The sequence below is a fragment of the Rhamphochromis longiceps genome, linkage group LG22, assembly GCF_057381845.1.
Source record: "Rhamphochromis longiceps isolate RC_006_pf linkage group LG22, R_longiceps_female_GT1.1, whole genome shotgun sequence".
Classification (NCBI taxonomy): Eukaryota; Metazoa; Chordata; class Actinopteri; order Cichliformes; family Cichlidae; genus Rhamphochromis; species Rhamphochromis longiceps.
In genome coordinates this window covers 5274162-5286222 of record NC_140577.1, presented here as the reverse complement: position 1 = coordinate 5286222, position 12061 = coordinate 5274162, and the positions used below count along the sequence as shown (strand labels likewise).

At 36.5% G+C, this 12061-nt stretch overlaps 1 protein-coding gene across 1 annotated transcript; it reads left to right on the top strand.

Annotated features, from left to right (window-relative positions):
* Positions 1-481: 481 nt before the first annotated feature.
* Positions 482-7449, top strand: LOC146643202 (major histocompatibility complex class I-related protein 1-like). Its single transcript, XM_085396648.1, has 6 exons — positions 482-533; positions 4150-4419; positions 4744-5019; positions 6427-6738; positions 7092-7194; positions 7377-7449. The coding sequence occupies exons 1-6, from the start codon at positions 482-484 to the stop codon at positions 7447-7449; spliced, it is 1086 nt and encodes a 361-aa protein (XP_085252774.1).
* The last annotated feature ends 4612 nt before the right edge of the window (positions 7450-12061 follow it).

Here is a 12061-nt window from a genome sequence, read left to right as displayed (position 1 = left end):
ATTTTGATAGTCCCAGTCCTATGTCATTATATTCAGTTTTACTTCCCCCTGTCTCCTTAGCCCTAATTTCTCCCAGCTGTGTCTCCCTACTGTTTTCCATTCCCTTATTACTCCACTGTGTATTTAAGCCCTGTGTTTGCTTTTGTTGTGTTGTAACCTCTACATGCTGTGTGTTTGTCATGGTCCAGTGCCTCTGTTCTGAGTTTTGATTTTTGTGAGTTTTATTTTATGAGAAGGTTTTGCCAGCAATAAAAGCTGCGTTTTGAGTTCCAGTCCTGCGTTTTCTGTGCTTTTTCCTGCCTGCCTGCCACACAGCCTATCATGACAAGTGTAGGGTAAGAGTTAAGGTTGTGTTTGGTTTCAGTTGAAGTTTAACATACCTGAAGACGCAACCTGAACCAGGAAATACCTTCAAACTGAACAAGCCTGTAAAACCAAATGACTCTTGTTAATTCTTCAGTTTAACTCTAACACGCTGAACATGGTGGTGAAGCTAGTGATCCTGTTCCTCCTTTGTCACACTGCATCTGCAGGTAAGATCATGAACCACAATCAAAAAATATATAACATTCACTTGGCAATGCTATTCTTAGTAAAATGCAACTAAAATGTATCAGCAGACAGGTAAATCTAACTGTAACAGTTTTTAGTTAAAAAGACTAACAATGTATTTACAACAGATCTAAATAAATGCACTGCTCTTGTGAGCACAGTAACTTTTGGACAGCTAGTCAAGTCTGTGTGTTCAGGATGGTGTGTATTAGATGCGGAAAGAGACACTTCAGAAACTACTTAATCTAAACACACAGAACCTTTAAAAACAGATATGTACATGGTAGAGCATTGATCATTACAAAATATAATTAAGTTTAAAGATACCCAAAACCAGAAAAGTTTTCATTTGCCAAGCATACAAAATGTTGCTGGTTCAATTCCAGCTGGAGAATTGCCATACTATTTGGCATAAAACTATTCCAAATCAGATACTGCTGTGGTGATTATCAATGATAAATAATAACAAAAGATTGTAAACAAAGGACAATGCACCCCTTCTCAAGGATTCACAAGAATCAGTTTCTATAGGAGAATCAAGTAAGGACTCGTACATTTTTGAGGAAACATATTTCTGCAGAAATAGCGATGCAAAGCGCGATATTGATGTTTGGACATTGTGTTGAGCTGTTTCTTAAAACACCTAGGTTACATGTCCAGGACTAGATGATGTTTTAGTGCACTTCACATCAGTTTCAACAGGTCACTTACCTGGTGCTTCTAAGCACTGAGTTCCAAGATTGCCGTGTTTTTATGAACCAGAGTCATTTGTAATGAGCAAATGTTTTTGATAATAAAGCTTCTATTTATTAAATGCACATGGTGGTTTTCTTTCTTTTTTTCTTTTTTTTAAAATTTGTTGATTGGATGGTCTATATTGGTCATCACTTAAACACTGGAATCCAAAGTGTAATTAAACAAATGTAGTCTTAATGGATTAATTACTGGAATGTAGCTAAGAAAGTGAGACAGTCTGATAGGTGAGCTCCATTCACTCTAAATTCATTAAAATATCTCAAATTCTCTAGTGTTAAACATTTTCTTAAATTTTCAACAGAAAATATTATTTGCTGCATTAAGGGACTTCATCCTCTATAACCCATTACTCATGTACTGCACCCCCAGGAGAACGTCTGTTAAAAGCAGGAATTTAATGCCAAGATAATAACTGATTAAAACAAGCAAGTCTGGAATTAACTGAAAGAGTATCCTCTTTCACAGGATATTTTATACATGGATGACATGCCAATACATGACATGGTAAAAATATTTCAGGTAGGAAAGACCACATATTTAAAGTGTCAGTACACAAAAATAGGATGCCATCCAATTTCCCCCGATTCTCCACCACCGTCCTGCCCCGCCTTCATCATTGATTGACCTCTAACCATCCAGAGAGCCAGCCTGTCCTGCAGAAGAAAGCACCAAGCCGATCAAGTTTTGAAAGAAAAACAATATAAAAGCAAGTGATGTAATTGGCAGTTTGAGCAACAATTCCCCAGATACAGACTGTCCTATTGAGGAGGGGGGAAAAAAAGATTAACCATTATAATTTGTGTATAAAGTAAAATAATTAATTCCTGTTTTCTGCCCAAAACATATTAACATATTGGAATATTTAATGTCTATTGTTAGAAATAAACCACTACAAAATTCACTGGAAGTAGATGGCTATAATCTGGGTATACCACCCTTTCAACTTGGAAATGATCACATTTAACGTTCTTGTTTCCACCTTGTTACCCTACTATTACCATGACTATTACTGAGCTGTAATCAAAAGTGCTACCCTTTTTTTTTCTTTTTTTTTCTCCCCCCTTTTTCCCCTTTTCCCCCCTGCTTACACTTCTGGTGTTAATAGCTCATAAACAAGAGGCAGAGTCACACTTGATCAAACTGAGTAAAACATGCCCATGTTAAAAGATACTGCTGTGGGTGCAGTATGAAGTCAAATAAGGTTATTTACGGTTCACAGGTTGCTCAGCAGAGGATGATTTAAAAGTATTTGGCAATTTTTTTTTCATCTGCTAGAAAACAATTAATCTTTGAATTGGGATATTTTTTTAGAAGATGTGGGATCAAATTAGGGACTGAAGGCACTCCCTTAGTGCTCTCTGAAATAAACTGAACTAAATCTTGTTTGTTTTCTGCAGTAATTATGTTTTTCCAGCTACACACAAGTAAGACTGCTTCTACAGCACGGACAGAATAAAGACCCTCAGCAAAAAAGAACAAATATCAACATTCAACTGCCTTATCCTATTGGTGAAAGGAAAAAAAAATACCAACAAAAACTCAAAATCTATTGATTGTTTCATGGCTCAAATTACATTTATTTTTCATATTCCTCATCACAAATTTCTTTACATTTGTGTCCCTGATTATGAATTTTCACCAGTTTATGCTCATATGTGTGCATGGACCTGGAACTAATATTTTCAAAACATGAAACAAACATTTTTAAAGACTTTTAAAAAAATGTTTTTTAAAAATATTTTGTTTAAAATATGTTTTGATGATTTGGTTAGGTTTATGGAATTTAAAAAAAAAAAAGAAGACTTGGTTAGGGTTAGGCGTACTGGCCTACGTTTAGAAAGAACACCGTGGATTTGTTTAAAACAGCTAAGCTTTATTTTTCTTGGTTGCAATGGTGACACCTTCCCGTTGAAATGCATTATGTACAAATTAGTGCTCACTCACACAATCACTTCACCTTGGAAAAATAACAGTTCAAAGAAATCATTAAAAGCTCAAAATTACATCCATGCCCATTATTATAGGCTCAAATAATCCTGTTCAAAAGCATGTATGACTGTTTTACAATGTTGGTCCTTGTGACAAAGCGGATGAGCAGTTGGAACACTCTCCACTTGTCTCAGCAGTATTACATTTTTGCACATTAATCACATTATTTTCTACATATGTTTATTTGCTATGATTAATTTTGTCAAAGTACTATCCTGGGTTTGTTTGTGTAAGCATTGTGCTGCAGCTTTATGTGAATCTCAGCCCTTTGTGTTGAATTTTAGATTTCTCAGCTCAAGTTAGCGGTACTGCCTAGACTAACTGAAGGTAAATTGACAGCCCTATATAGTCAGTCTCAGTTTGATTCAGAGGAAGAAGTAGAGGTGAGCTGTGTTTTTAAATTTTTGTCATATGTTAATTTGGGTGAGTTCTGTTAATTTTCAATATAATGGAGGTCACTGTAAATAAATCGCTCATCTATGGGAACCCCAAATGTCTGCTGAGTTTGCTTACCTTGACACTTTCCTTGACATTCGAGCCAGACTACTTCACAGTCCTTTGGCCACACACCTTTACCACAGTAAGATTAAGATTAAGATTCTTTATTGTCAAGTTTTATTATTATTGTTGTTTATTGATATAATAAACAATAACACTCCCTCAGCCCTACTGTAGACGCTGTTATTAAGTTCAATTCAAATCAGCTATTTACCACCAAATCACAACAATCCCCTCAAGGTGTTTGTTACTTTTTCCGCTTCTTTTACTGCATCATAATGGATGAGTCATAATTGTTTTATTTCTGTATTTTCTGTTATTTGCAAACATCATAAACATTTGTTTGTCCTACAGTGAGTCATTCTCTGAAGTATCTTGTCACTGGATCCTCTGGAGACCCAAACATCTCAGAGCTTATGTATGTTGCAGTGGTTGATGACACGGAGGTGCTTTATTGCGATGCCAGCAAGAAGATAGTAGAACCAAGACAGGACTGGGTGAAAAAAATGTTTGATGACAACCCTGACATGTTGTTGGGGTACACTCATGAGTGTTTTGAGCATCAGCCAATTTTTTTCAAAAGCTTGATTTCTGATTGGAAGCAGCTTTTAAACCAAAATGAAGGTGCAGTACTTTCTTTGATATACTATGTCATATTATCATGTATGTATCTACACAAAACTGATTAATTATAAAATTCGTTAAAATAATTAACTTAATTAATCTTAATTGAAACCAGGAATCCTGATGTAAAACATGTATTTACTTGTTCTAATTATTTAATTGTTCTGAATCTTAATCTTAAAAAACGGGCACATCAGACTTTTAAATCATCCACGATTTTATTTACGGTCAATAAAGACAATGTAGAATTTTGATAGAAGAAATGTGTCACGCAATGTACAAATGACACGTAATTGTAATCTTTGTTTCTCTTTCTCTTTCCAGGTGTTCACATTTTACAGAGCATAATTGGCTGCAATGTGAATGAAAACTCTGGAGAGGTTTCATGCTTTTTACAGTTTGGTTTTAACGGAGAAGGCATTTTTGAATTTGATCCGAAGACAAAGACAATCATCACACTGAAACCAGAGCTTCAAATTAGCGAACAGATGCTGAATGATCACAGAAATCTAATTAAATACGTTGAAAACCTCTTCAGTATGTTTCATCCGAAACTGAAGATTTTTTTGGACTATGGGAGCAGCTCTTTGAACAAAAAAGGTAACAGCTGTGTTGAGCTTAAAGTCAGAATTTTCCATGTTGCGAAAATGACTCTTTTTTTACCTGGCCAATCGACAGTGTGCAAACAACCAGAAATTATTTTTTTCACTTGACAAGCTCAACCCTAACAATACACAGACAAACCCTTAAAACACAGGCTCCAAACAGGTCCCAGTTCAATAAGGAGCGATCATTAAAAAGAATGAACATGATTTATTGATCAACAGAATATAGATTAAGGTGTTTGGCGGTTAGACCCCAATGGCCTGTCTCGGCAGAGCAGAACCCCAGCTGTAAAAGGGATTAGAGCAGGACTGCCCAGAGCCTAGATGCTGGTGGTGGAGATGAAGGTGGCTTGAATGGAGCCTGAGTCATGAACAGTGGAGATGGGGAGGAGGTGCACAACTGTGTCTGCGAAGGAGAAAGACAGATGCGCTGTGAGATTTAAAGTATGAGGCATGAACACTGATTGGCCTGGAGAGGGCTGGGAGAAGGTGATTGGACTAGACCAGTGATAACGCAAACGCCTTGACAGTGTGGGAAAGTGGGAGTGATAAAGTGATAAAGCTTAGATTTAGCCGGCAGCACCTTGGAATGGACAGATGTGAGGCCATAGATCTTCCTTATTGAACTTATAACTTATAGAAGTCCAAGCGCTTTTCTTTCAAATCTCCTTAGACTACAATGACCTGGATGACTGAGATCCTTCACAGACATACTGGGGAACAGAGTTAATTGTGATTCCAGAAAATACCAAACTATGATCACAAGATGGCAGTAATGCAAACAGGAATGAAAGAAGCTTTAGGACTGAAGCTCTCTCCATTCATCTCATACAGAGATGAATGGAGAGAGCTTCAGTCCTAAAGCTTCTTTCATTCTCACACAGAGATGAATGGATATTTGACTTTGGCTTTAACCAATATCTATTTTTGGATTTTACTAGGCGTTGGTTGCCTTGTTTGCACTGATGGAATGCAACTTGTGCCACCGATTTTGGTAATTTCCCCATTTTAAACTGTTGATGAGTTTAAAATGGGCTAGATGTCAAAACTGGTCGTTTTATATAAATGTTCACGGTTGAAAGAGATTTCTATGAACGGGACCCATGGTATTGGTAATACAGCCTTATGGAGCTGCTGAAAAGCTGGTGACTCTTTGGCTCTAATGATTAAAGTAATTTGAAGTTTTGAATTGCATATTCAATCTTTTTTTCAGTTTTTTTCTTGAGTTCCACATTTTCCACTGCTATTGTGGTGTTTTTCTCATCAAATATATTTTTGTTAATATCTTCATATTAAAGTTTTTCATCTTTGTTCTTCTTGCCTTTCTTCACCAATTTTTTCTCACTCGTGTTTACGTTCATCCATTCTCTCTTCATTTCTTTCCCACCTTCCCTCTCTCCAGTTCCTCCCTCAGTGTCTCTTCTCCAGAAGACTCTCTCCTCTCCAGTCAGCTGCCACGCTACAGGTTTCTATCCTGACAGTGCCGTGATGTTGTGGAAAAAAGATGGAGTGGAGATTCATGATGGTGTGGATCTTGGAGAAATCATCCCCAACAATGATGGGACCTTCCAGACAATTGTTGAACTGAATGTTTCATCAGTCACACCTGAAGACTGGAACAGATACGACTGTGTGTTTGAGCTCTCTGGTGTTAGGAACATCATCACAAAACTGGATAGAACACGAATCAGATCCAACAGGAGTGAGAGAACCGGTAATGATTAAGTTGGGAGAAACACATTTATTTTGTCTGCTGATACTGTTGGTTGATATTTGAATGTTTTGTCCTGTTTTTTATTTGGACTCTGATCTCAATTAGTTATTACCATAATAAAAACTAATGGAAATCATAACAGAAAACAAAAATGACAAACTTATTATTAACTTATATTATTATTTAATTTATATGTATACATTACATGTATAGTTACATTCGTTGAGACTCACGTAGTGTAATCAACTCCCCTCACCATTATGTTGTTAATAGAAATCCACCACAGAATGGACATCTTCTCTTCTAACCTGCTTAATTTGCACATTTTATCTTCTGTGTTTTCTACTGAGCAGATAATCCCTCTGACACAACAGCTCCAGTCATTGCTATAGTTGTTGCTCTTCTTATTTTCATCATCATTGCCGCCGTTGGATTTGCTGTTTACAAAAAGAAGAAAGGTGAGAGTTTCAAAGGAGCTAAGTTCATCAGTGCAGTGAGCAGCTGCAGTGCACGGCTCAGTTATATTATTTTTTGCAGCATAGTACATGTTAGACTTTATTTGTTTAATTGTAAAGAACTTAAAACCGAAAAATCTGGATATGAAACAATGATTTTAATAATATTGTACTTTTTTCTGTGGACCTTACAGCTCCTGAGAACAGCACTGAAGTCTCTGTGAGACTCAATCAAGAGACTTCCTCATCTATATAGTATTCTATTTTTAATTAACTCTTTTGTTCTTTAATGTAAACCTGATGGTTTGTAGAATTTTTTTTCCTCTTATTATTTTAAAAAGATTTTTTAATCATTTAAGTGACTTGCACTAGCTTTATTTTTATGTCATTCATGCAGCAAAGAGCGGTGTAAAAGTGAAGAAACATTATGACAATTCCAAGGCTCCATGAGCAGTGGCGGAGCCAGGAAATTTTCAGTGGGCTGGCCAGGATGGATCTGTGATCATTCTGGGTTGGTATACATATCTCACAGAAAATACAGAGCTATTTAACCCTTCTAAGTGGGAGTGTTCTCATTAAATCCCGGTAGAATTGCAACCAAATAAGCTAGAGCAAAAAATTTTTTGCATATAAAAAGGAGGAGTTGTAGTTACATATCATGCATTCAACTTGTCCGAGGTTGCCGTTTCCTTCCATTATTGGCTCACATCATATGTTAGAGCCGTTACACCAGATAATTGGTTCCCCCCCCCCCCCCCCCCCTTTTTTTTTCCCTTTTCTCTACTTCCCTGGTGATGGTATTCATGGGGAAAAAAGGTATTAACTATAGAAATGCAAAATGAAGTCAGTAATTTATATATAAATTTACATTAAAAGAAGGTTTAATGGCTGTTTGTAACCAAGAAATGCAATTGAGAAATGCTTTAGGATTTTAGATTTATTTGCATATTTTGCACTTTTTGGTGATGAATGTAGATGAATAAACATTTATTTAAAAAACAATTCTGCCCTGTTCAATTCATTTAGCAAAAATCTGCCTATTTAAATCTCTGAAATCTTCATTCATGCCTGTGAGACTCATTTAGACACTTGGACACCCAGTATCATTAAAATGAAGCCAGATGTTTCTCCTTTTATGCTTTTGCACGTTTCTTCACTTTTCCCCAAAACTCTTACATTTAAATCTGGCTCCACCATCTCTCAGTGTATCTGGCCTTACCACGATACTTGCTGGCTTGGGAACGTCTGCCCCCCTTCTTCTTACAGATAATGGTATGACCCTACTCTGTCTTTGCATGTGATTGGCTGCATGGTGTGTCCAACAAAATAAAGCCCCACCCCTGACTGCATGGATTTAGGCCCTAGTTTTAGACCAAAAAGACACCATTAATAAATGTTTCTTATACTGTGAACAGTCACACTAGCAGAGTATTTGTATGATGATTATCATCATACTAGAGATGGTTTAAAAGACAAACACTATGTATCCAAGGTAAGCAAGAAACTAACCTTTATTTGTCACATACACAATCATACAGACTACATACAACATGTAGCAAAATACTTGTGTCCGAGCTGCAGATGAAGCCACGCCATTCCAGGGCTTGGTTTTTAGCATAGCTGGTCTAGCCAGGACCCTTACTGGATACCGGGTAGGAATCAAACTTGTGACTCCCACTCCAGCTGGTACAGATAGGCCTGTAAATAACTTCACTCTTTATACAGCATCTCTTTTCTACCACAACAACAACTGTAAATAACACCACAGCATTATCAGGAACAAACTATAACAGCTATATAACCACAACAGTAAATGGAATTCCTTAAACTCAACAAGAAACACATTGTTTCAGATAAATGTTACATCTAGTCATTCTGAACACTTACTTGTGTAACTCAGTGAAAACAGAAGGCTTCGCAATAATTTTGCAATTGGAGCTAAATGGTAGGTTGCTCCACGGTGTTTTTTTTTTTTAAACTACATGCCATTCCTTCCTCATATTTAGCAAGATGATATCTAATTTTCTTGAATTCCTTATAGTTTTGTTTTCTTTCTTTCTATCTTTCTTTTTGTGTTTTCTTCTTTCTGTGTTTTCATTTGCACAGTTTGTCGCATACTATATACTCTTCAATCTCAAAAAATTAATATAGCTGCATCCAGTGCAGGACACAATGCAAATGTCTTTAAAGATTTTAAAGATTTTTAATTCTGCACATTTTATGAAATTAAATAACTCGTTACTTTTCTGAAATCATGAAGAGGTTGTTTTACCATTTGTTCTTTGTTTTCACAAACCAAAAGCTGTTCTCAATATTGGATTATTGATAAACATTTGAAGGTGGCTATGACATTAAAACTCAGATAAGGGAGTGATGAATGTCACAGTTCAAGCAAACAACACATTTAACCTATGAAGCAAAAGCAAAATCAATTTAAAAATAGAAACACTGTGAGCAGGTTTTTTTTTATTATCAGGAAGTGTTGAGAGAAAAGTGATGAAGAAAGAAGATTAAGAACACTAAAAGGCTTGTTTGGTGGGACAATAGTGAGACTTTAATTGTTACAGCCTGCTGATTTATAATCTGGATCATAACCTACTCTGTTTATGACTATTTTGTCAGCATAAGTTGCCATGGCAGTACAACCCAGAAAGAAGTGAACTATCTTGGTTGTACAGAAGATTATCCCAGAAGTCACCCGGACGAGCCGACACTGCTTTGTAATACAGACCTCAACAGAAATGGCCATACTTAACTGAAAAAGTAAATTTTCACACATGTTAGCTCTTTAATATTTTACATTTATATTCAGCTCTTACAAAAAGTCACAAATAGTGATTAAGCTTGTGATGAACACACTGCTTGGAAATACAAGGAATTAAGAAAACATGGAAAGTTTGTCTGCTGAGTGTACATTGTATTCTTATATTTCATCCCCAAGTAAAACAGCATTTTACATTAACTGCCATATCATTTAGCTCACAAGCTCAGTTCAGGATACTGATGCCAACCTTTAGTACCAAAAGAGCATTTAATTTAATACGTTATAAACTGATAGCTCTTAATATCCCAAATGGAAAAGAAATATCTTTATTTGAAATACTATTTCAAATATTTGTGATTTGTGATGTTGATCTGTATTATAATAAGCTGTGTAGACCACCTGTCTTTTATCTTTTGGAAATGATTGACCTTTTTATTTAAAAAAAAAAATGACAGCGTATGCACCTAAATGACTTCTTTTTTTTTTTCAAATGTCTATGAGTCTTCCTGTGATATATTGCACACATCCCACATATTTTAAGGCAGCACGGTGGCACGGTGGTTAGCACTGTTGCCGCACAGCAAGAAGATCCTGAGTTCAATTCCACCATCAGGCCGGGGTCTTTCTGTGTGGAGTTTGCATGTTCTCCCCGTGTTTGCGTGGGTTCCCTCCGGGTACTCCGGCTTCCTCCCACCGTCCAAAAACATGCAGTTAGTGGGGATAGGTTAATTGGAAAATCCAAATTGCCATTAGGTGTGAATGTGAGTGCGAATGGTTGTCTGTCCCTGTGTGTTGGCCCTGCGACAGACTGGCGACCTGTCCAGGGTGTACCCCGCCTCTCGCCCTATGACAGCTGGGATAGGCTCCAGCGCCCCCCGCGACCCTGAGAAGGATAAGCGGAAGCGAATGGATGGATGGATGGATGGATGGACACATATTTTATATTACACTTGTTTTGCCACAGCTGTAGTAGCTCTAGCCCAGACCTCATCTGAAAGGGAACAGAACTCAAATTCAAATACATATAACCCCCCTAATTCAAACTGAGATGAAAATAGTGTTCATATTAGTGTTCATCTTACCTCTGCATCACTAGGTAAGATTACATTTACATTATTTTTTAAAAGCAAAGTAAGACCTGTTGTATTTACACTTAAAGCAGAACTAAAAGAGTCAGTCACATGGTTAATAAATCTCTACACTGGGCCACCACAGCAAAGTTAAGATAGAGCAGGAGAGGCATTTTCTCTAGGGGCAGAACTGGTAGAGTGAACTCACCACATACACACTAGTGTAGTAGACTGTGAGCACACATTGGTATATGGGGATATGTTACTGACATTAATTATTCATAAAATCTCTGTAAGATTAAAGTCAACCTTTGAACAGCGTATCGTTTAAAGGCTTTAAAAACAGAACCGTATTAAGTCTTAACATCACTAATGTCACGTGACTTTGCCGACATGTAAACAAAAGTAGTGTTTACTCTTCGGCCACCTCATTTGAGCCATCTGCCGTCTTTTTTTTTTTTAACTCATCCACCTAAAATGTGCATAAAAAATGCACAATACATATCTTATAATTATAGTATATTATATACAAACGTACTACTCCACTAGTTAATTACATAATTAGCACAAGCACTCTCCAACCTATTATAAGATTGTGTTGTACATTATTATATATAGTTTATTTTTTATAAATAATGAAAACGCATCAAGATGTCACAAGCAAAAGGAGAACACACCATGGCTCATCTTTAAACCAGGAGTGATTTATCAATAAAATAGACGTAACGTAATTTTTTCACCCCCCCAAAAAAATATATGCTCAAAGCACCAGATCAGCCTGATGTCAGACATATGCAAACAGAAGCTGTCAATTCAGCTCTGTTGAATGAGTGATCATAATGAAGAAGTTGTAGTTTCAAACTGTCCTTCATATGTTTGTCCACCAGATGCCACCAAAGATGACTGTATTGAAAAGCTCCAAGTAATGAAATACGAGCTTCTGTGCTTCAGGAAACTAAAATAAACTGAAAAAAGTCCACACAACTAACCTTACAAAACATTCAAGTGTCATGACAGAACTTTTAAAAGATATT